Source organism: Bidens hawaiensis, unplaced genomic scaffold (genome assembly GCF_021521415.1).
Source record: "Bidens hawaiensis isolate Kalapana, Puna unplaced genomic scaffold, B.hawaiensis_p1.1 tig00032093_1, whole genome shotgun sequence".
Classification (NCBI taxonomy): domain Eukaryota; kingdom Viridiplantae; phylum Streptophyta; class Magnoliopsida; order Asterales; family Asteraceae; genus Bidens; species Bidens hawaiensis.
The window spans coordinates 211,603-234,665 of NW_027495441.1; the positions used below are offsets into that span (position 1 = coordinate 211,603).

Consider the following 23,063-nt stretch of genomic DNA (forward strand, 5'->3'; position numbering starts at 1 on the left):
TCGCAATCATTGCTCACGTTAAGCTGTTGAGTGCTTCCGAATTCGTCATTGGCCTGTTGGAGTGAACGCAAACGTTCATCCAACTCAGCTTGGAATTCCTTCTGACGTGTTTCCGCCCAAGCTTTAACTTGATCCAGTGTTTGGCGGGGAAGTCTCGTCTGTTGCTTCTCTGCCTGGGTATCAATGAATCCCAGGGGAGGATTGTTTACTGCACTTGCCCCGGCTTGGGTAACCGGGGTAGTGTTCGTAAAAATCGTATATTCACCGGTGTTCCCCCCAGTAGCTGGGGTTGTGGTTACCGGAGTTTCTTGGTTACTCGGTGGCCTCGGCATTGGAGTAACCTTAACCATCTTTCCAGAAGTTTGAAAAACTGAGAATTAGTTCTAGCTTAATGCACGGATGGCGCCAATGAAGAAACACTAAGTGACCCTGGCAGATTACGGATAATCTTAGGGTTAAGTAGATGTTTCCCACGAGGGTTAGCTCCGGCAAAGATGGTTATTCTTCTTGACCTGCAAAACAGACACCGTGAGCTCGTCACTGAGAAGGGGGGGGGGGTTCCTCCTTGTGACCACCCTCCGGCGTGAGAATCAGACTAGATTGCTCTGAATATAAGTGTATATTGAGAGAAATAGCTAGAGAAGATAAGATAAGATGATACCGTTCCAAGGTGTTGGAGTATTTATAGCCGAAGGTAGGTTTCCAAGCAGGTACGGCCAGCTGTATAATATTCATTTCCCACCAACTACGGGCTATGTACGTGCCACGATGGGAGTTGGTGGGTAGGCAGCGGCTGATAGTGACGTGGCCGGCTGTATACTATTCCTTTTCCACCAACTACGGGCTATGTACGTGCCACGATGGGAGTTGGTGGGTAGGCAGCGGCTGATAGTGACATTTTGTACTAGAGCGTGCTCCTCCTCGTACTATTGTCGGTGAGCTGTCACCCTGTGATTGGTTCATGGGCTGCTTTGGTCAGATCTTGTCTATTTTGTCCATACCTTGGCAGGTATAGTACAAAAGATCTTCCAGAAGCGTACGGACTGGCTCTTTTGGGCGGGAATATTCCCGCCTTGCTCATTCCTTCTTCAGGTGACATTGCTGAAGTATAAGAGTTAGTGCCTTATGTGTGTAGCCTTACCGTTAGTGCGGGTAGCCTTCCTTCTTGGCTTGTACCCATAGCTGCGGGAACAGGCAGGGTACTGTACCAAGGGAGGCTTTCCTGCGGGAACAGCTGGCTTACTGCGTATAAGGTCCTCATCTCTGAGCATGGTGGGTCCTGCGGGACCAGTTAGTCTTTGCGCAGACGTACCTCTTCAAGGCGTGTCTTGCGGGTCCAACTGGGCTTTGCGGGGACCTACCTCTTCATAACCCTATTACAATTTTTAGGGGTTTAGGTCATTTATGGCTTTTTTGGTTTACTGTTTATGGGCGCTTTCTTTTAATTCGATTACAGTTTTTAGGGATTTTCAATTTGGGATAGAAGTTAACTTTTGGCACTTTGTACTTAGATTGTTGTTATATAAAACACAAATTATATGAAGAAACCCATTGTTCATGTTCCTCCTTTTATATTGTTTTGCTTTGCTTATTTCTTGGTTACATGTTAGCAGCCTCATTTTTGGTGTTCATAGATGTGAAACTAAGGGTTGATCATCCTTCACGTTTATAAATGAATTATAGAATTTATTTGGACAATCAAATTGTAACTCTTGATGTTAGATTGCAATACCTGTATCAGTTTATCTGAATTTGCAGCAATTATGCATTTTGCCTCTTATCTCCACCGAGGGATAGTTTGGTAGAATACTTATTAGAGCTTTCAACTAAGTTATATAGTTTATTCATGGATTATGTCTATTTTGGTGCAGAGGGCTGGTAGTTGAACGTGGATGTGCTAACTACTTTTATCATCATAAAGGAACATATCTCACCACTGTGATATGGTTTTATATTGAACTTCAGAATGTATACTGGCAAGATTTAATAAAATTACTTTGTGGTTTTTATAGTGATAAACTTCACCTTCTTCTCTATATTCAAGGTGAGGATTTCAATTTCTAAACTCTTGGTTTCAAAATTATTATTCAAGCGAGTTTGTATGAATGTATATATGGAAAGTGAGGTGGTCTTTGTGGACTTGCGAATTCAGTTTCCAACTATTGATATACCCGGCACAAATCTGACGTACGCGTCGTTAACAAAATGTGCTCTCGCTGCAACGCGCGGCGGAAACATTTCTAGATTATGTTCAATTACAAAATGCTATAAACTTCATACTGTTAAAAATTTTTAAACAAAAGTTTTTAGGATGTTTAAATTCACCATGAATATATTTTCAAGTCATCTTCTTTTTCATAAATTCAATGTTTTAATTCTTAAACGCAAGTTTTCCAACCAGATAGCGACTATCAGATCGGTTTGAGGATTTGATGATTGGCCATGCTTTAGCACAATCAGGTATGGTTCTTAGCTTGCTTTTCTTCTATGTACATTGTTTTTTTCCTTGATTTTATATTCATTAGATTGTTGAGGTAGTATCAACTAAACAAGAGTTCAATATGATTGTTGTTTTGTGTTTGGAAATCTATATTGAGAGTTTTGTTCATATTTTTTTTGTTGCAGGATCGGCCAGGTGCCCATCACGGTCGAGAAAACCGATTGCCCATCATGGTCGAGAAAACCGAGTGCCAATCACGGAAAGTGGGAGGTATACAAGTGCTTTGTATAAGTGTATTATAAAAGATGGAATACATAAAGATAGTACGTTAATGAAGAAAAAAAACCCGCTGCGAAGCGCGGGGGTAAATAACTAGTTAAATATTATTTCAATAGTGACGTCCGAAAAGTTTTTGTTAGTTATAACAGAAAGTGAATTGCCATGATCATAAAGTAATTGCCGAAGATAGTAAATTACTAAATCACATTAAAGGTTGCTGCGATTTGGTCAAAATTGTCAGTTGATGTATAATTCCAACCATCGAGTTTAATATTCGAATAATAGTTTCATTGGATTGAGTTTGTGTGATGGAGAGTTACACATTAAGGGGAAGGTTAACGTACAAATGAAATTAACATGCTAAATGTGATAATCAAGTAGAGTAATTATATATACATGTAGAGTAATTATGTAATTACATCATAGAGTAATTATAATAGAGTAATTACATAATTACTCTACTTGATTCTCACGTTTAGTACGTTAATTTTATTTGTATTTGATCCAAACCCTAGACAGTAATATCCCAAGCATCGAACAATTGAGTATTCTTCATAATCGGGATACAGGCACAAACGCAAGAATCAAATTAATATGAAATAAACACAAGAAACCGAAATTTAAATAAACTGATTTTGTACATTATTTTCAACACAAAATTGATACACAGAATCTACCATACTAATCTAATTTTATACTCGCTCAACCAGGGGTGCAACTTGTATAGTGGCTAAGGGTGGCCTCGCTAGACTTTTCGGCCCAACAATATTATTATATAATTCAATTAAGAAGTTTGGTGCCGTAAAGTCCCTATTGGGCCACTTTGCGGCACCTTATTGGTCCTTCTTGGTTTGTTTTATTTCGGTCGGATTGAATGCTTATTTGTTTTTTTGGTTTGTTTGTTTTGTTTTGTTTTAGTTCTAGAACTGTAACGAACGTGATGGAAATCGACCGTATTTGAGTAGACTCTACGCGTTTTGTTTTAGTTCTAGTATCGTAACAAACGTGACGAAAACCGGGCGAATGTCGGTTTTGTTTTGTTTTAGTTCCGGTACCGTAAAGAACGTGACAGAAACCAACGGAATTTGCGTAGACTCACCGCCTCAACGCTCGGGATCGACAACAGTCTGGTTTTATCAACGCCCGAGTTTTACCAGCCAACACAACCCCATTAGTCCACCTCAAATGTTATTATTTTTTGTATTTATTTTGGTTTTAATTTCGATACAATGACACACATAAACGAGACCGACCGAATACGCAGACTTACTGCCTCAACACTTGCGACCAACAACGTTTGAGTTTACCGACATGCCCTGGCGCAACACGCCGGGTAAAACACTAGTTAATTACATAAACTAATTGTTTTGACCGAATTAACCAAATAGTTCGATAATAAGTTCATTTATGTTTGGTATGCACTTCAAACACTGTTTTTTGGCCTCAAGGAGGACAAAGTCTGCTAGGGGTGGCAATTTTGTCCCAAAACATATTAAATGGGTTAATTTGGGCTGCTTTGCAAAATATATGGGTTGGTTTGGCCTTTTGGGTCAGCTATTTTAACTAAAAGGGTAAAATTGGGTCGACAAATTTAAAAAAATGGGTTGATGACTTTATGTGGGTTATTCTTATAAGGAAATTTGGCAGGTTCAAGTTGGATAGGTTTCAACACAAAATGGGTTTTGGGTTGGAACGAGACCGGTTCAGATTTTGGCTCGGAACAGGTTTCTAGCCGACACAAGTTTTTGCACAGGATGGGTTCGGTTCGGTTTTAGTTTCGTTTTCGTCGATTTTTTCGGTTTCAGCTCATTTCTTGAGGTTTTTTTTTGGGAACGAGGACAACGGATAAAACAATGACAACACAAACTTTCAACGACAACAATCGAATAACTGCTACTGCCGACGGATCACACGAGAAGAGGTGAAGGATGCACTTAGGAGGATGGGAAGGTCTAAGGCGGTTGGCCCAGACAACATACCCATCGAGGTGTGGAAGTGTCTGGGGGAGGAAGGAGTCATGTGGTTAACTACTCTGTTCAATAGTATTCTCAAATCAGGTAAGATGCCAGACCAGTGGAGGAGCAGCGTTGTAGTTCCTATCTATAAGAACAAAGGAGACGCCCAATGTTGTGGTAACTACCGAGGAATCAAACTACTAAGTCATACTATGAAGCTATGGGAAAGAGTGATTGAGGTTAGACTTAGACGAGAAACTCAGGTTACGGTCAACCAATTTGGCTTCATGCCGGGGCGTTCCACCACAGAGGCAATACACCTTATAAGAAGATTAATGGAAAAGTATAGGTAGAAGAAGCGTGATCTACATATGGTGTTTATTGACCTAGAAAAGGCCTACGACAGTGTGCCACGACAGGTGCTCTGGGAGTGTTTGGAGGGTAGAAGAGTGCCCAGGAAATACATAGAGATAATTATGGATATGTATTCCAGAAGTGAAACAAGTGTCCATGCGCCAGTGGGGGATACTGATTTCTTTCCTGTAGAGGTAGGTCTTCACCAGGGGTCAGCGTTGAGCCCGTTTCTTTTTGCAGTAGTCTTGGATGAGTTGTCAAAGTCGATTCAGGGGACTCTCCCGTGGTGCATGATGTTCGCAGACGATATTGTGTTACTTGCTGAGAAAAAACAAGATCTAAACATGAGGCTTGAGGAGTGGCGAACAACCTTAGAGACAAAAGGTTTAAAGATTAGCTGATCTAAGACGGAGTACCTCCACTGTGATTTTGGTGGGATAAACGACAATGAAGACGCACAGATCACAATTGAAGGGCAGGTGGTCCCGCAGGTAACGAAGTTCAAGTATTTAGGATCATTTGTACAGAGCGATGGGGAATTAGACAGTGATGTGACCCACCGAGTTCAGGTAGGATGGTGTAGATGGAAAGCAGCCACAGGTATATTGTGCGACAAGAGTTTCCCGATTAAACTAAAGGGAAAATTCTATAGGGTGGCAGTTAGACCTGCAATGCTATATGGAACAGATTGTTGGGCCATCAAGAAGGCACAAGTGCGGAAGATGGAGATAGCAGAAATGAGAATGCTACGTTGGATGTGTGGGCACACAAGGCTAGACCGAATAAGAAACGTTGTGTTTCGCGAGAGATTAGGGGTGGCGAACATAGCAGACAAGATAAGAGAGTGGAGATTGAGATGGTTTGGACATGTAAAGAGAAGACAGACGACGAATCCTGTTAGATCCGTAGAAAACATTACTATAGAGGGGAGGAGGGGTAGAGGACGACCGAAATTGACTTGGGATGAGAGGATTAGGCATGATTTGATAGACCTAAACCTCTCCGAGGACATGGTTGAGGATAGGAATTCGTGGAGAAGTAGAATTAAAGTTAAGGATTTTTAGAGAGAATTGAATACCTTAGAGCTTAGACTTAACTTATTTAGGTCACATACCATAATGGTATTTCCCTTACATATATTATTATCATTATTATAATTATTATTAACTTTTATATAGCTGTTAAACTGTGATCTTATTATTAATATTATTATAATTAGTAGTAGTTTTTATATAACTGTTAAACTTTGATTTCCTTTATTTTGCTTCATACACATGTACTTAGAGCCGATGGTCTCTCTGGAAGCCACCTCTTTATTCCTTTGGATAGAGGTACGGTGTGCCTACATCCCACCCTCCCCAGACCCTACTTATAGCTTTGCTGTCGGTGGGATTTTACTGGGCATGATTGATTGATTGATTGATTGATTTACTTTTCTTAAGTATTATTTATATTTTGAATTATGTTTTTTTAGAGGTTTCTTTTATTTTAATAGAAACCCCTCAAGAAATAAATCCAAATAAAAAATAACTAAAAAAACATAAATCGAAATATAAATCAAATTCAAAAAAAAAAAACTAAAACGTTTCCATCGTTATCCTCGATAAAAAAAAACTGAAACCCGTTCCGACCCAAACCAAAACAACCCTTTTTTTACTTGACCCGTTCTGACCCTAACTCATTCCGACCCCAACTCATTTCAACCCATGACCCGTTTTGACCCATTACTCGTTCGACCCAACCCAACCCATTTGCCATCCCTACACAAATTTCTAACACCAAAGTCTTCATCATTGTGCTTCAAATTGAATTGCTATCTGGCACGCTTTTACCTCTTAAAACAGTCCAACAATTGATCTGAGTTAGAAGCCTCATATTAGATAAACTAGAGCATCATATCATAATTTTATACGGTTAAATCACTTGAACCTGCCAAAGTACAAGATAATCGTAAAAACACCAAACTATAGAAATCCCAACAGCACAGGAAAAAAAAAGTATACATCTTAATCAATTAAAACAAAAGGCTAAAGGTGAAACCAAACTCTCCATGGACCGAGGGTGCTATCTTGAAATCACGACGTTGATGGCAGAGAATCCTGCATGAATCGTTTGATGTGTCATAGGTAACAAGTGTCATATTCCTAGTCTTGAAAGGAAATTTGCCGTTGCCCAAAATACTAACAAGGCGGAACTCCTTGAAACGACAAGTGTATTCCAAAGGGATTGTGAACGAGCGGGCTAGCTATCAACCACGAGCCTTGTTCTTTCTTCACCCACAAATCAAATCTAGTGTCATCATTGGAGTTGAGCATGCAAAGGCATCCGTCTATGGATCCTAGACTTCACTTGTTTGTGTAGATCATCGGGTAGTTTCATCCTCGAAAATACCATCTCCTTAATTAACATTGAGGGCCAAGACGCCGAAAACACCATCATCCATGGATTTGGATGACGAAATTGCCCAATACAAAAGCCGGCTAGAAACGTACCAGCGCGATCACCCGAAAAGTGAAAATCTCTTATGAGGCATGTTGTCACCCACTCCAGGAACCGGTTTTAAGATCAAAGACGTCCTATGTAGAGCGGTCTGAATGGCTGAAAACATCAAATATAACAATCTTTAACTCATCTATAAATCTGTTGTTGGCAATTGCAAGAATCTGGCAAACAGAAGAGTTTCTTTGACACTCACAATAGTTCAATGGTCTATATATTATTAGGGGAAAAATAATGCAGTGCTGTTAGCCGTGTAACCTTGCACGCGAAACCAATCAAGAATACGTAGTTTTGGTTAAAACCTCCTCATCTATGTTGAATTCTTTCCATGTTTACGATAATTCCATGTCAACTCTTTGTTCAGGATGTTTGTTTAAAGAGATTTTCGTCCCAAAAATCCAAAGCCTCCTTATAATTCGACTATTATGGTTTTACGTAGTAAAAAGTTTTGCAGGTATTTTAATTTGCGATTCCTGTGCTCGTATTGGATCATTCGTGTTTCATTTATCTATTATTTAAGTAGTATATAAAATCTCATTGATATTAATACAGAAACTTAAATCCATAAAAATATATAAAACAATCAAGAAATCTCAAGCCACTTATGTAAGAGTTTACAACAATTGATATTAGTACTGAATTAAAATTCAAACGCGAAATATAAAATAATTAAAGAAATTGCAAGCCCCTGACGCTACGAACAAGATCCGAAAAGGTTAAAAACTTAAGGTTTGTTCTTTGGTGGAATTTAGGGAGAAAGTGCAGCTAAACGTTATTCAAAAGATTAGTAAATTAATATTTTTTCAAGAATTGAAAGGATTTTAAATTAATGAAGATGTTTTAATCTAAACTACTACGTAGTTTTGATTGGTTTTGCGTGTAAGGTTACACAACTAACAACACCGTATTCACTTTCCCTATATAATTGTATATGGAAATGATGTTCCAGTTTTGTATAAGATCAGCTCAACATCATTTCGATATACAAACCGCATCTACAGCTCACAATTACAGATCCTTGCTGTCTTTCTGTATTTATCTTATGATTCTAATTATAAATTGTAACCATTTTCTTCTTTGTAAAGTAATCAATCAAGCAATAAGAAATTCTTTACCAACAATAACATATAAATTTGTGATAATATTTGGTAAACTAAATAATGACCAACTCGGGTTACATTTTAGTACTAAAATTACATGGGTAAAACTTCAGTGTATCATTGTAAAATCCACATGATTTGGTTAGCAAACTTACATTAAACGCAAAACAATTGACTCACCAATCATATATAAAACAAAAGTTCAACTTTGGGTAAACTCTTCAGGGTCATGTGTGTAAATAAAATGTAATTTTTATGCATAAAAGTTAGGGATGAGCAAAAATCAAACCATAGCCGAAAACCAAATCGATAATCGAAATGTGATAATTAGTTTGACATCTTTACCAATTGGTTTGCATTTCCAAAGCCTAAAATGGACCAAAGTAAAAATAAATTAATAATAATAAACAAGTTACCAAAGCCTAAAACAGACCAAAGAACACCACTCATGAGAATTGAACATATAACATCTGGTTTAATCGACACTCTTTTATAGAATGCATGCATCTAGATGTATGTTTCTAAACCCTCCTCAAAGTTACGAACAAAAGACTCCATCTCAGTAGCCGGAAGGCAAACGCCGATCTCCAGATCTTCATCCTTTACTCTGCAGGCGTTCATGGATATTGATTCATTATAATCAATCGAAACTGTTTCGAGCTTCTTGGGCTTACCCCACCCAAAATCCATGTCATAAAACTTAAGCTTTGGTGTTCCAGCCACCCAGATCATTATCTTTGGAATCCCATTCGGAAACAAGTCTTCAAATGATTTGATTTCATTCATGTCTTCATTCATATTGGTTAAAGTTTTATGTAGATTTTCTCCTATCACTTTTGCAGCCGTCACGAACCCTTCTTTTCCAGTTAACTTTGTGCTGTTTTCCGTAGCCATACTCGCTGCCAAACAGTTACCGAAATAAGCTGCTGGGATCATTGGATTCATTCTCGCCCTACTGTTAATGACGAAACCAAATAGTAGTAACTCATCAGTACCCTTTGTTGCTCTGCAACTCCATATATAAGCACATGCTACCGTAAAAGATGATACATATTTTAATGTTGGTACTTGTGTTGAAACCAAGTATTTTAACCTATTGAGTATAGTCCGAGGCAATATAAAGGTTGCTCGAACTTTTTCAGTCGGTCGACGTAGTTTAGGTGGTTGATACTCTTCGTTAAACTTTTCAACATTCACTAACTTTAGATGACCTTCATCTAGTTTCGGGTTTTTGACCAGTCTATCATAAACCGGCAAAGTTCCATAAGATAGAAATAACTCATCTGTCCCAGATTGAGCAATCGATGTCCACGCCTTCATGAAATAAAACCTGGTACTGGCATCGCCGAGACAATGGTGATTTGTCATTCCGATAGAGATTCCCGAGTCTGGAAAGAGTGTCACTTGAACGGAGAAGACTGAGATTTTTGTGGAATTTGAGGTTCTAACCGGCTCACCTAGTAGAGGAATAAGGTCATAAAATTTTCCACAATCTCTAGGATGGTTTCCGGTTAGTTCGTTGAAATCAAGGTTGGATTCTGCGAACGTGACGTCAACAGAATCGCCTTCAGCATAACAGATTTCGGGCTTTTGGGTAGAAGTAGGGAATATGATCAAGTTACCGGTGAAAGGAAAAAAATGTTGGAGGGTGATTGATAACGAGTGTTTGAGTTTCGGAATAATAGTTTCAATGAACTGAGTTTGTGTGATGGGGAGCTTATAAAAGAATGCATAGTGAACAGGAGGTTGCCTTAGCCAGCCGAAATCGTAGTAGGTTAGTGGTAACGAACGGTCGCCTATGGTGGTCGCTGGGGGCGATACCCGAGCCTGTTCGAGAACTCTCAACATGGGAGAGTATCCCATTTGTTGCTGCTGTTTCTAAACTGTCCCAAAGGCAAGGCTGCTTATATTTAGTTTGGTAACTCTTTCTAATAAATAGGACTATGATACATTAGTATATACAATTGATTTACTATGATTATATAATATCTCCTGTGAATTGTAAAGATATTATATCCTAATTTAGTCATTACTATGTAATTATATATTGTGGTAAATAATGAGAAGGGGGCAAGGATTCTGTGATTATCATTCTCTAAACTTTCAATATATAATGTTTTTCTTTTTTAATTTCAAGTTAAATAATCTAATTATGTTTAAATCACATTAAACATGAATGTGGTGTTATATTTGTCATCCTTTAACACTTTGCAGTCCCTTTAAATCTAATTATTATTTAATGTTGTTTCAAAAAATGTATATATTTCAATAGTGACGTCCGAAAAGTATTAATAATAACGATTAATTATTTATTAAATCATCAGTAGAGAAAGTGAAATATTGCCATGATCATGAAGTTGCCGAAGATAATGAAGAATATAAATAGCTATTATTAATGACAATTTGTGATTATATATAGTCTCATGCGAAAAATGGTAATATATTATAATCTGTTTTATATTTCCAGTTGATATTTAATTACTAAAATAAACGTTATTTCACATGTCATTCAACTAGGATACCAACTAAAATTATTATCATTTATAAAATTACTAACAAAGTTACAAATATAATCTTATAAGTTGTATTAAATGAGGTTTTTATTATTTATGAATTATAAACTTTTTTTCATCATTATATATGTTATTATGTATATTATTAAATTTAACTTTTTGCTGCATTTTTTACCACCCATGTATTACACGGGGCTATATCCTAGTATAGAATAAATTGCATTGGTGTTTGCTGTGATTTGGCCAAAATTATCAGTTGATAAATTGTTCCAACCATCAAGTTTAATATACGAATAATAGTTTCAATGAATTTAGACAGTGATATCTCAAGGATATAATGATCGAGTATTCTCCATGGACTAGACCACGCGCACCCTGCCACTAGTAAAATGAAGATGGGTGGTGCAGTGTTAAAACGAGTGCCACATCAACACCCTTGGCTACTACACGCGGGTATATGGCCTTATATAACATTGTATTGGTGTCTTGTATTTCTCTAGCTCGTTGCAAAAAAAAAAGTCACATAAACGCCTTTATAATAGCTTGTTATTGTATCAAAACAAAATTAGCAAATAATCAGTTTAAATAATCAATCCAAATTCCCAAACAACCTACATCATTAAAAATCAATGTGTGGTTAAGCTTGCATCACTATGTTTCACTTAACTTGCAGGAACAGTTACATAACCATCATCATCGTCATCACTATAAATATCATCAACATCGTCAATAGACGCGGTGCTCTCAACTTGTTCACTTAGGCCTGAAACCGTCCTTCCCTCTGGAGGTGGGACTGGCGGGTTGGGTTGACTGCTATCATTTAGCAAATGCTTTGCTGATTTAACAATTTGTAAAAAAAAAAGTAAAATTTCACCGGCTTATGAATGTTTACAAGAAGCAAATTAGTTGGAATTCAAAAACTAAAGGGTAAAAAAATTCCCGCTTAATACCTGATATTAGAATCTTCATCACAATTGCTTTCACGAACCGAACTTCTCCTTCATGAGCACTAACAAATTTACCCTGAAATAACCGACTTTTAGCAACCTGATGACATATATTTAAAAGTTTGAGAAAATGATCTCATTTTTTTTTGAAAAATTTATTTTTAAAGGGGCACTTTCATATATGCCTCTGAGAACTTGCATAAAATTATATTTAACAAAAAGTATATATGAAATACTTAAAATTTTATACTTAGCCATTTTAGTAAATACAATATACAATATGACTATTATACCCTCTTTTTCTTCTTACACCCCAAACACTCATATTCTAATGCAAGTCTTACGGAAGGGGTATAACTGTCATAAATTGGAAAACGGGTATATGCGATACAAAAATTTTCCGTTGGATAAGATGATAATTTGCCAAGTTTTGAGAGGAAAAATGAAAGCATTATATGACACGATAATGGCATGTGGCATAAACATATAAACTAAAATGACAAGTACGATGCGACGCCCGCAATTTTATTACCGTTTCGTTGTACAAAATCGCGACAATTTGATCAAGTTTAGCTTGATGCTTCAAAAGGAAAGGACGTAAATGATTCATGTATAACTGTTTAGCACCCTGTAAAACAACAAAAGACGTGAACATGATTACGAACCAAAACATTATTTCTTAATTTAATGTAAATAAAAATTGTTTACATTGGTAGTTGGAAGTTGAAGCCAAACAAGATAAGCAAACTTCATGTGATGGTAAAGTGGAAACCTGAAAAACAATTAGTTACATATATTCCAAACTGAGAACGTAAATATTTAACTATTATGTCATTTTTAACAACCAATTTTAAACTAGACACAAAATATAAACCAACATATATTACGCGTTATGGCAACCAACTTCGTTTTAAAATGCTGATATGGCATTGGTTGATATCATTGCTAGCCGCCACATTAAATGCCAGATATGCGAAAAATGTTTAATGTGAAAAAACATTTATTTACAAGTTAAAGAAAAAGGATATGTTTTTTTTAATATACATGAAGTAATGAAACTAATAATTAAATGTCACATCGAGATTCAAGCGACATGGCATATACATATACACCAAAATGACATATATGATGCCACATCATCAATATTTGAGAAATCAGCAAACAAAATGACCTGCTACAATTGGTAACTAATGCAATATTGTTTCTATCTTGCGCCTAATTTAAAGTTGGTTGCTAAAATCAGAAACAAGGAGTAACATTTGTTTTTATTTTGTGCAGTTTGGACAAACCATATTGGGTTGAACATAATACCATGATATAATTTTGTCTGCAAATATTTCTGCAACGCTAAATGTCCCATATGCTGCACACAAAAATTTCATTATTAGAGGAAAAGAAATAGTCAAAAGCAAGATATGAGTCATATGTCTATTGTCACACACATGATTTCCTGTTTGTTGATTAAAACATTTTGGATTTCACCAATCATGGAAGAAAAGTTAGGTTCAGTTAGACCAAAACTACAATATAAACCAATAATATTTACTAACATCAGAATCAGATCATATCAGAAAGATAATGAAATATCTGATAGATGAAGATTTAAGTAAAACTAACTAACCTGCCCAGTATAAAAGCAACTTTTGTTGCTCGGCTCTATTATTTGTCTCAATTGCTTTAAAAGTAGAGTAAACAGGTAAAATAACTCCTACTGAACAGCTGTAGAATAAAAATAAAAGATGTTACATTACTAGAAACAGATTATAATTATATACTTTCTTTCATATCAAAGAACATAAAAGTCGAATCAATTTTATTTATTTAGGGCTACTAGTAGAATTCAGAGATAAATAATCAAAATTCCAACAAGAGTATATGAATTGCTTATTTAAACAACATATGCGTTATTGCATACACTTACAAGCAGAAGGAGAAGCAGATAATCGGTTAATAAAAAATACTTATTTCACCCTAAGGGTAAACTTGTAATTCTGAAACCATGAAGAATAAAGAGTTTGAATAATCGATCTCAAACTGGAACTGTTTATTAAAAGATTTTATTTTACCCTCCCTATATATGTGAATAAACATTTTTCTGCATCCAAATGCTCAAAAGTGCTTCATGTGGTTTTACAAAATGCAATAAGCAGATACATTGCTTTAAATAAAAAATCCCAAAACGCCCTGTTTTTTTAATGAGAATGCATACCATGCTGTTTTTAGGACAATATTGGAACCAAGTGGGCAAAGAAGCAACCGCAGACCAACCTACATATTAGTAAATTATAACTATGAGTGGTTGCATAAACATGAAAAGTATAACACATTCCCGAATACATAAACCATTCACATTGTAACATACCACGTTTCTTCGAACCAAGAATTTGTACTTATATTATTTTATCTACTATAGGTTTCCTTTCTTAAAACTCATTGTTAAGATAAATGCATTTGTAGTTATAACAACACAAATATAATATATCTCTAAGAGGTGTTAGTAATTGCTTTTTAAATAAGTTTATTTCAACCTGCTTACTCAAGTACACATATTTAGATAAGCCATCCCAAACACCACCCAATAAATAGATAAGCAATACCAAACACCCCCTTCCCCTTAACAACCCATTTGACGATCAAAAGTCAAACGCGTTGGTATGTTGTATAGAACAACGAAATCCAAGATATAATGTTCGATTAATCAGCTATATATAACCAAAGACATACAATGCAGATAGGTAAACCTAATCAAATCATATCTTCTAACTATAATAATTATATAACCAAACATGTTTAAACGGTATAGTTCCAATTCCGGTGAATTCCGCGAACCAGACGGGCCTAAATGCTTTATAAGTTTTTGATGAAAAGCATGTTTCAATTCATCAATTTTGAAGTAATAATAAAGAATTATTTTTTTATAACAAATCAAATCAAGGATTATTAATCATTATAAATTGCGAAATCAACATTGAAAACAGATGAAACCCTAATCTGGAGAGTTAAAAATCGATTACCTCGCTCGGGATATTTGATCCTAAGATCGACATCGTGTGGAAACCGAAAACCTGCGATCAGATTCTGGGATCAAAACACACGGATTGTTTGAGGTGAAGACCGTTGTTTTCGGTTTTATGTTGGAGCCCTATTAATTTATTATTCGACAATCTAACTTATAAGAAAGAACATAGTAACGTTCTAGTCCTTTAACTTTAAGTTTATCATATTTACTTCAAGGCTCTTACATAAATAACGACCAATTTAGATCACTGACATGTCACTAACACGTCTTAACTAGATACCTTGCAATTTAAAAGAATAGGGTGATATATACCATCAAAGTTAATTTATTATTCGTCAAGATACAACAAAATAACCCATATGTGATGGTGTATGCATAAACTTAGATGTCTTAAAATATTCCAACAGACACTACATTTATTAAAGCATAACAATTTGATGATCACCTTATTGAGATGAACCCAAAACAAATCATCGCGTTGGAATTTAACATTACTGCGTCTCTTGTCTTCCTTTTATTTAACTTGTTGCTCATTCGGCTTAATGAATTTGACTTGGATTGCTTCACATAAGGCTTTGATTTTAGTGGCTCTTTTGTCAACTTTCTTGCTAAAACTTATTGGTGGTGTTCAACAGCATCACCATAAAGACATATTGGTGTTATTGGATTATTGTGTACTTGTGTCCATAAACGACCTCAAAAGGGCTAAGGCATGCAGTTTTATGATGGACCCGATATTAAGCGAACTCAACATGAGGCGAAACTTCGTCCCATTGATGAACCGTTAAAACTTACATTTCAATTTTATAATCCAAAACTATTTATATTTTTAATTTCTAGCTTGGTTTGTTATGCATATGGGCCTTAATCTTTGTTTATTTTTCAAATGGGCTATATCCTCCTTGGGGCCAGCTTGGATATGAGCTAATCATGTTGGACGCTTGCTATCTCCATTCTATTCTCCAGTAAAAATCAAGCCCAAATTTTTTTGTCTTTAAAGATGGAAAGAAAACATTTATCGACCCACTAGTCCACTACAACTGGAGATGTTCAATCATCTTATGGTTTATATGTAATCAATTCATACTTTTTGACACGAATACTCGTAGTTGCTAAGGCCCTTAATAAACCGTCAATGGTGCTATTAGTTACTTCAGTTTAACCGTCAGTTTTGGGTGACTAGAAGGGTTGAATTGGAAATGAAGTCCAAACTGACATCCTCCCATGGGACTTGAAATGAAGTCCAAACCTATGTAATACACAATACTCACCAATTAAAAAAAAAGGAAATTATATAACCGAAATATCAAGGCCAAACTTTGATTTAGATTCTCTATTAATTCTAGCTTATTGCATCGAATAAATAAAGTATTCTGAGAAAACGTGACGTTATGAGCTTTTTGGCTTTTCAATCTTTCGTTTGGACACAAGATCAGGTCAATATTTAGAGGAATAAAAGACCGTTTAGTGCGCATAAACAAATGACAACACGTGTAAGGATAAACTTATTATTTTATAAATAACACATCTATCTTATTCAACGCACCTTATTCTATCGTAGAAATGAAAGAGAAAGATAAACGATAAAGATAAATACGATTCCTCAAAAACAGTTTTATTGATTTAGCACCTTTTGGACTTCATTATGAAATCTACCAATCACATAACATACGAGAAAGAGAGAATAGATTCGAACACCTAAATCATCAACATGTTGAACATGCTATTGGCATATACCACAAATAAATCACTTTGGGGGGGGGGGGGGGGGTTTAAACACGATATATTTGATATTGAAAACGTCCACTTAGCTAATTTTAGATCGGGTCTTGGGTTCCTGTTTAAATATACCAACCTTTCAAAAAAAAAAAAAACAATTGAAAATTTCAAATTTCAAATTTACGAAGAGAACTGTACAAATATGAAATACTCATAAAAATTGTGAATCAAGCATTCTAATTTCAAAAAGTATCTCATTACCCGTGAAAATAAAATACATGCGTGAAATTTATTCATGAATTTAATCACTATATAGACAAAACTTGTTATACATATGCCTAAAAATAAATATTACATTATTTATGATTCTCTCTCACAAAACAGCCACCTACTAGTCTACATATCACACACATACAAGCATATTATACAATCAATACTACATAGCACATCACTATCATCTACCGATCTACGGTGACGGTATCCACACAATGTTATCAGCGGGGAGAAAATGACACACCGGCGAGCTGCCAGGTTGGCCTCCAAGCACACGAAACGCCACGTGATCACTGTCCCATTTAGAAGTGTCCATGTGACAGACCGCGACAGCATCGATTATATTTCCATTTTCACCCCCTAAAGAAATCTCAAAAACCCTATTGTACCCCTTTTGACCATGACAATAGTAAACTGTATAAGGATAAGCCATGGTATGACAAGCCACCATATTAGAGACATTAATCTCCAAAGGCTCTTTTAAAAATGTATACCTTTGCAAAAGGGTACCTGACAAGTTGTGTAAATTGGCGGTCAACGCTTTTAGGTTGACCATACCAAGTATGCCACGTGTCGAGTCCAGCATGGACTCTAATGAGCTAGCACAAAACCGGGTCTCACCCGGTGTCGCCTCTAGCTCACACTGCTTGAGTGTTTGTTCCATGGCTAGGGCTTGTGGTGAACCTTCGGTTAATGATATGAGTTCGAGAAGATACGGGAGTTTCGAAGACGAAAATGGTATCAAATTGTATTGTTCTCGCGTTAATAACCGAGGAGTTGTTGTTGGATCGCTTACCGCGAAATAAATAGGCATTTTTTTGCCCGAATATAAATCGTGTACGTGGAAGAACACGTTTAGAGCCGGATCCAATTCATAAAGATCGTTTTTCGGGTAAATACTTATATGATTTTCTTCCGCGTGATCGGTCTTTTGGTTCTTGTCCATGATTTCACGACCACAGCAAAACTGTCATAGATCAAAAGGTTCAATTTAAAGATCAAGATTATTATTATTTATTAAACATGAAAACAATTTTAGAAAGAAGCATACTTGTATGAGCAATAGAGCATAGAAGATGAAGGTGCAACAAGAAGATGAAGCCATGTCTGTTTTTAGAAGAGATGCAAAGATGAAAAGTGTACAATTGTGGGAATTATAGGAGAGGGATAAGCATAAATCGATGATTTTTAATTTCATAACATATTTATATATGTATTATTATTTCCAATTTACGAATATTTAGTAATAAAATATAATAAAAGATATATTGCCCTTTGAAAGTCAAACGCTTTCAGATTTATTATTTCACAAGTTAGAAATGATTATTCATAAATATATAAAAAATAATCATAATGACCAACTTGATTTACTTATATATTCTTGCCAGCTTTTCTTGAACTACAAATAAGTAGCCGACGAAATTAATCTTGACAAAGTTGTGAGGATCATAGTGTTTTTTTTTCCCAGAGTTATCAATAATTCGTTTGAAATATACAAAAAGTTTTCGAATTCCAGTTTACCATGCATGTATTACACACTTCACAATTACAAGAACCACCTAGTCTACATATTAATTATGACGTGCTTATGGGTCTAAGAGTATTCACAACAGATTCTTTATATTAATGTGAGTGAGTTTTCTATATTGTAAAGAGTAGTTGTAAGTGGTTATGAAATGAGAAAAAAAAAAAAATGTTACTATTCAATGCTCATGACTCATGAGTAAGAGAAATATTGTTCATTTTCTATCACTTTTTAATATTTTTGAAAGTGGTTAATAAATAATAAACAAAAATGTGATGATAAAAACGGCCTCAAATTTTATCCGCTTTGTGCCCTTAAAATTCTTGAGACGACCATGATTAAAAGCTTTGTAAATAAACTTTCTTGGCATAACCTTTTCTCGTATCAGCATGTATTTTTACTGGATTTACGTTTTTTACCGACTAAATTTTTGCACTTTTATATGATTTGAACCTGTGACCTTCTATTGCATTTTATTTTTTAATTAAATGTATAATTAACTGGAATTTAAATGATATTTTAGATATCAAGCATCACAATGAAATAATCAGTAATTTAAGAATAATAAAATTGTATACAATGCAAGAGTTGTGAATGGAAGTTGACTTTCTTGATAACTGAGAATGGTTTGATGGCCGACAATTGAATTTTATAAAGAAAAATCACGTAGGTATTCTCATGAACATCCTTGGATATGGTACCATCTCGGAAGGGTGTCATGTGTTCGTCTAGTTACTACATAGAGGAAATGTTTTGGTTTTGGTTGGGTTTTCACGATGAAGAGGGTTACGAGAGTGGAAGAATTAAGAGGGTAGCGATGAGGAAGTGTCGATTATCCTCATTCGGTGGTGAGGATGAATCAGTGATGTTGAGTGGCGAGTGGCCTAACCAAAGCATCAGTTAGCTTTTTTGGTTATAGTTTGGGTTTTCACTTTTTGACTCACACTAAGAGTACATTGTTAATATGTCACTATAAAACATTAAATTGTTACGAGAACAAAAACAACATTTAATCGTTTAGTTTTACAATCATTGGTTTAGTTTCAAAACTTTTATGTATATAAAAGAATCAAACTAATTTTTAATAATATGTATACATACATATGTAGATAATAACCTACACACACTTATGCTATATATATATAAATGAAAAATAAAACTAATTTATTTATATTGCTTTTACTTACTAAATGAGAAAAAAGAAACAACATTACATTGATAACATTTTCTTTTACTTTTAGGCAAATTAGTTTAATAATCTCAAATTAATACAGTTGGCTGATAATAATTTCAACTTAAAAAATAGTTGTCACGAGTCACAACTTTCACTCAATTTATTTTCATTGGACATCTGTTAAAAAAAACTTAACGACTTTAAGTTTTTTCCAAATTTCAAATTGATATTTTAAGGTTTTCGATCGGAATGAGGATACGAATCGATTGATGTAAAACTTTCCTCGAAATGGTGCACCAAACAGCTTGATTTTTGTTAATTAAAAGTTTACACACCGGAATTTGAGCATCATTAGTCGTTTGGACCACCGTTTTGAGATAAGTTTTACATCAATTGACTCGTATTTTCATTCGAACGAAATTCCTAAAACATAAATTTGAAATTTGGAAAAAAAACTTAACGTCATTAAGTTATTTTTAACGTGGGTCAATGAAAACAAACATTGTGAAAGTTGTGATTGGTGACAATTATATTCTAAGTTGGGATTATTATCGACCAACTGCATTAAGTTGTGATTATTAAAATTCAATTTGGAAAAAACTTAACGTCGTTTAGTTTTTATTTTTATTTTTTATATATATATATATGTATACAATAGCCGTGTTATATACGTGTGTGACCAAAACATGATACGGTCCACCCATGGAAAAGAAATACTAAATGTCAACTAGTGTCATATTTTTAAATTATTTGAATATCAAAATTAGTAGGATATCCTTTTTTTTCTTCTTCATATTCAGCTTGTTTTTATTATTAAAAATCTAAAATTCATCATAAAGGACTCTCTACATCCGTTGGACCCCATTAGTTAACTAGAGGCTATTACCAAATACCAATACAGCACGTTCTAAATCGGGTCATAGGATCCGCGTATATATAAAATATCAGTCGTAGAATATGCTTATCTGCATGTCTATGATATGGGTTATTGGCATCAAAGAATGACATGTGACAGAAAAAATACTTTCTTATTAGGTAAAAAGTTGTACGCATCTCTGCGTCTATGTGCTGTTGGAAAAATTTATTAATGAAAATGAGTTTTTCAATAACTTTGGACATGAATAATATATTTATATATGTGTTATATAAATATTGATTTGAGTGTCCAAAACAGAGCTTAGATGAATGAATATCAATGCTCGAAGTTGTATGGTTTGAATAACCAAAGAAGAGAAAATTGGATTTATTTTTGACATCGTGTCCCACGTAGGAGCGCATGAGTGTCGCGCCTGCATAACGGACTGTTGCGAACAGTTGTTTGGACCTGGTCAAATAGTTTGTTTCAACTCATGTCATGAATAAATATGATGGTTTTGATTCACCACTTAAATCTAATTAAAAGTATTTAACCATGTTAATTACAATAATTAATTTCAAGTTTATTACAAGATTAATTATCTTGTTTATGACTAAATTAATTTTATTGTTTATGACATATTAATTTTGGTTAAGTATTTCTCATTTTGTGTAAGTATATAATGAACTTGTTGGTTTATGTTGCAGATAGACTTAAAAATATTTTGGAGTCACTTACACACACTCATGACAAAATTTAGAGAGGAGCACTCTCTATATTTATGTCAAACAACTTCAACAAATTTTCCTACATCTTGATAAACACCAATATAGCCGGTGACTTCCTCGGGTTCGTGGCCATCTCCGGCAGTACACATACTATTCCGGTTGTTGTACCCTAGGAAACAGACGCGCTTTATAGTAGGCACGGAATCTGTTTTAAGGGCCCCGTGTCTAACACGATCCTCAACCAAAACCGTTACCCAATTTCAATAAACGAATTGTTGTTTTGAAGAAACATTTGTTGAAGACTCAAGTGATGAAGACTCGTGACATGGATACTAGAAGAAAGCTTATGGAAGCACTCCTAGTAAGATATGGTGACGTGAGGTCGAAGACTCACTCAAAAATAAACCGATTACAACTATTAGCTAGCGGTAAGCGGGTATCGAACACAGGGAGTTTGTGAAATTGTGTTACGAAGTAGTTATGAAATTTATCTATATTAAACTAAATGCAAAAATTAAATTCAAATAGTTGGTTGTTTGATTTTGATTAACGAAAATAACTAAAACAATTAAACGAGTTTTAAACAATAAGAGAAAGAATGCTCTCTCCCGATTTCAGGTTTCCAATGTTAATCACGTTAACGCTTATTTGTGGGATGAACTACACGAAGATAGTTTGTGAAAATGCAGTTGGTTTTGATAAAAGAGGACTAAGTACTTGGGTTGTAAAAACACAAGGTTATCACTCGATAATCAGTTTAGTATAATTAACCCTAATTCTCTTCTACTAAATCCCGATTGCCTATGGAACCAAGAACAGATAGTCAATAACACGAATTCAAATCATACTAACAATTACAACACAAACTTACAATCACCATAGCAATATATTCATAAGATCAAAAGATTATCTCACAAATAACATAAGCAAATAACAAGTAATCCAATTGAAAACCTTACAATTCGGGAGAGAACATAAAGATGATTAGCCACACATGGTTTGATTCATCATCACATCAATTGAGTTATAAGAATAAATCCCAAACATCAACTAATGATTAAGATCACCAAAAACTTGTTCTTGAACTCCAAAATTCGTCTCTAAGGTTGTTTAAATGCCAAGATAATGAAAAGCCAGCCCAAAAATGAGTAATAAACTAAAAAAATTCGGCAGTTACGATCTGTGATGCCGGTTAATTTGTATATATTTTAGTTAGTTTATTGTTTAGTTTTAACTGTTTATTATAGAACTATCGATACTTCATACGTTTGTTATTGGATTTCAGGTCACAGGCGTTAAAATACTCAATATGGACCTGTTGTAGCACGGAATGAAGACCCGGGATGTCCAGCACGCGAAACGAGAAGTTAAATGATTTTTGCTGGCGAGGAGACCCATCGCGATACACGATGGGCTCGCTTGAAGACCCATAGCGTATCGCTATGGGGTGTTAATTATGCTTTGACTTTCTGGTCCGTCGCGATACGCGATGGACCATTGAAGACCCCATCGCGTATCGCGATGGGAGGTGCAGTCGGGAATTTTGGTTTATATCTTATTTTTCATCTTAGAAAACTCTAACTCCGTTTTGACGAAGCAAAGGCGATTCCAGCTGTCCATAGAGGCGATTTTGACCATCATAGCTTGTGCCAAGACCTTCCGCATGATCCATATCCTCCGTA

At 35.2% G+C, this 23,063-nt stretch overlaps 2 protein-coding genes and 1 pseudogene across 2 annotated transcripts; all 3 read right to left on the reverse strand.

The window, feature by feature from the left end:
- Positions 1-9,134: 9,134 nt before the first annotated feature.
- On the reverse strand, positions 9,135-10,521 carry LOC143582979 (malonyl-coenzyme A:anthocyanin 3-O-glucoside-6''-O-malonyltransferase pseudogene; annotated as a pseudogene).
- Positions 10,522-11,669: 1,148 nt separating this feature from the next.
- Positions 11,670-15,214, reverse strand: LOC143582980 (HVA22-like protein k). The gene is made up of 8 exons (XM_077065417.1): positions 15,102-15,214; positions 14,297-14,355; positions 13,709-13,806; positions 13,399-13,450; positions 12,796-12,859; positions 12,620-12,715; positions 12,091-12,163; positions 11,670-11,975 (listed from the first exon to the last, which is right to left on the reverse strand). Exons 1-8 carry the CDS (start codon positions 15,132-15,134, stop codon positions 11,803-11,805), a joined length of 648 nt encoding a protein of 215 aa, XP_076921532.1. The 5' UTR covers positions 15,135-15,214; the 3' UTR covers positions 11,670-11,802.
- Positions 15,215-17,072: 1,858 nt separating this feature from the next.
- On the reverse strand, positions 17,073-18,268 carry LOC143582981 (BURP domain protein USPL1-like). The gene is made up of 2 exons (XM_077065418.1): positions 18,150-18,268; positions 17,073-18,065 (listed from the first exon to the last, which is right to left on the reverse strand). The coding sequence occupies exons 1-2, from the start codon at positions 18,201-18,203 to the stop codon at positions 17,292-17,294; spliced, it is 828 nt and encodes a 275-aa protein (XP_076921533.1). The 5' UTR covers positions 18,204-18,268; the 3' UTR covers positions 17,073-17,291.
- Positions 18,269-23,063: the final 4,795 nt, after the last annotated feature.

What these genes read in the sequence shown, in the direction of transcription:
- LOC143582980 (XM_077065417.1), bottom strand. Translation starts at nt 15,134, where the DNA reads ATGTCGATCTTAGGATCAAATATCCCGAGCGAG. An exon ending in GCAGACAAAATTATATCATG is followed by an intron (nt 12,860 to 13,398) that starts GTATTATGTTCA and finishes ATTGTTTTTCAG; the next exon opens with GTTTCCACTTTACCATCACA. An exon ending in GATGAAGATTCTAATATCAG is followed by an intron (nt 11,976 to 12,090) that starts GTATTAAGCGGG and finishes TTGTTAAATCAG; the next exon opens with CAAAGCATTTGCTAAATGAT.
- LOC143582981 (XM_077065418.1), bottom strand. Translation starts at nt 18,203, where the DNA reads ATGGCTTCATCTTCTTGTTGCACCTTCATCTTCTATGCTCTATTGCTC. An exon ending in ATGCTCTATTGCTCATACAA is followed by an intron (nt 18,066 to 18,149) that starts GTATGCTTCTTT and finishes GATCTATGACAG; the next exon opens with TTTTGCTGTGGTCGTGAAAT.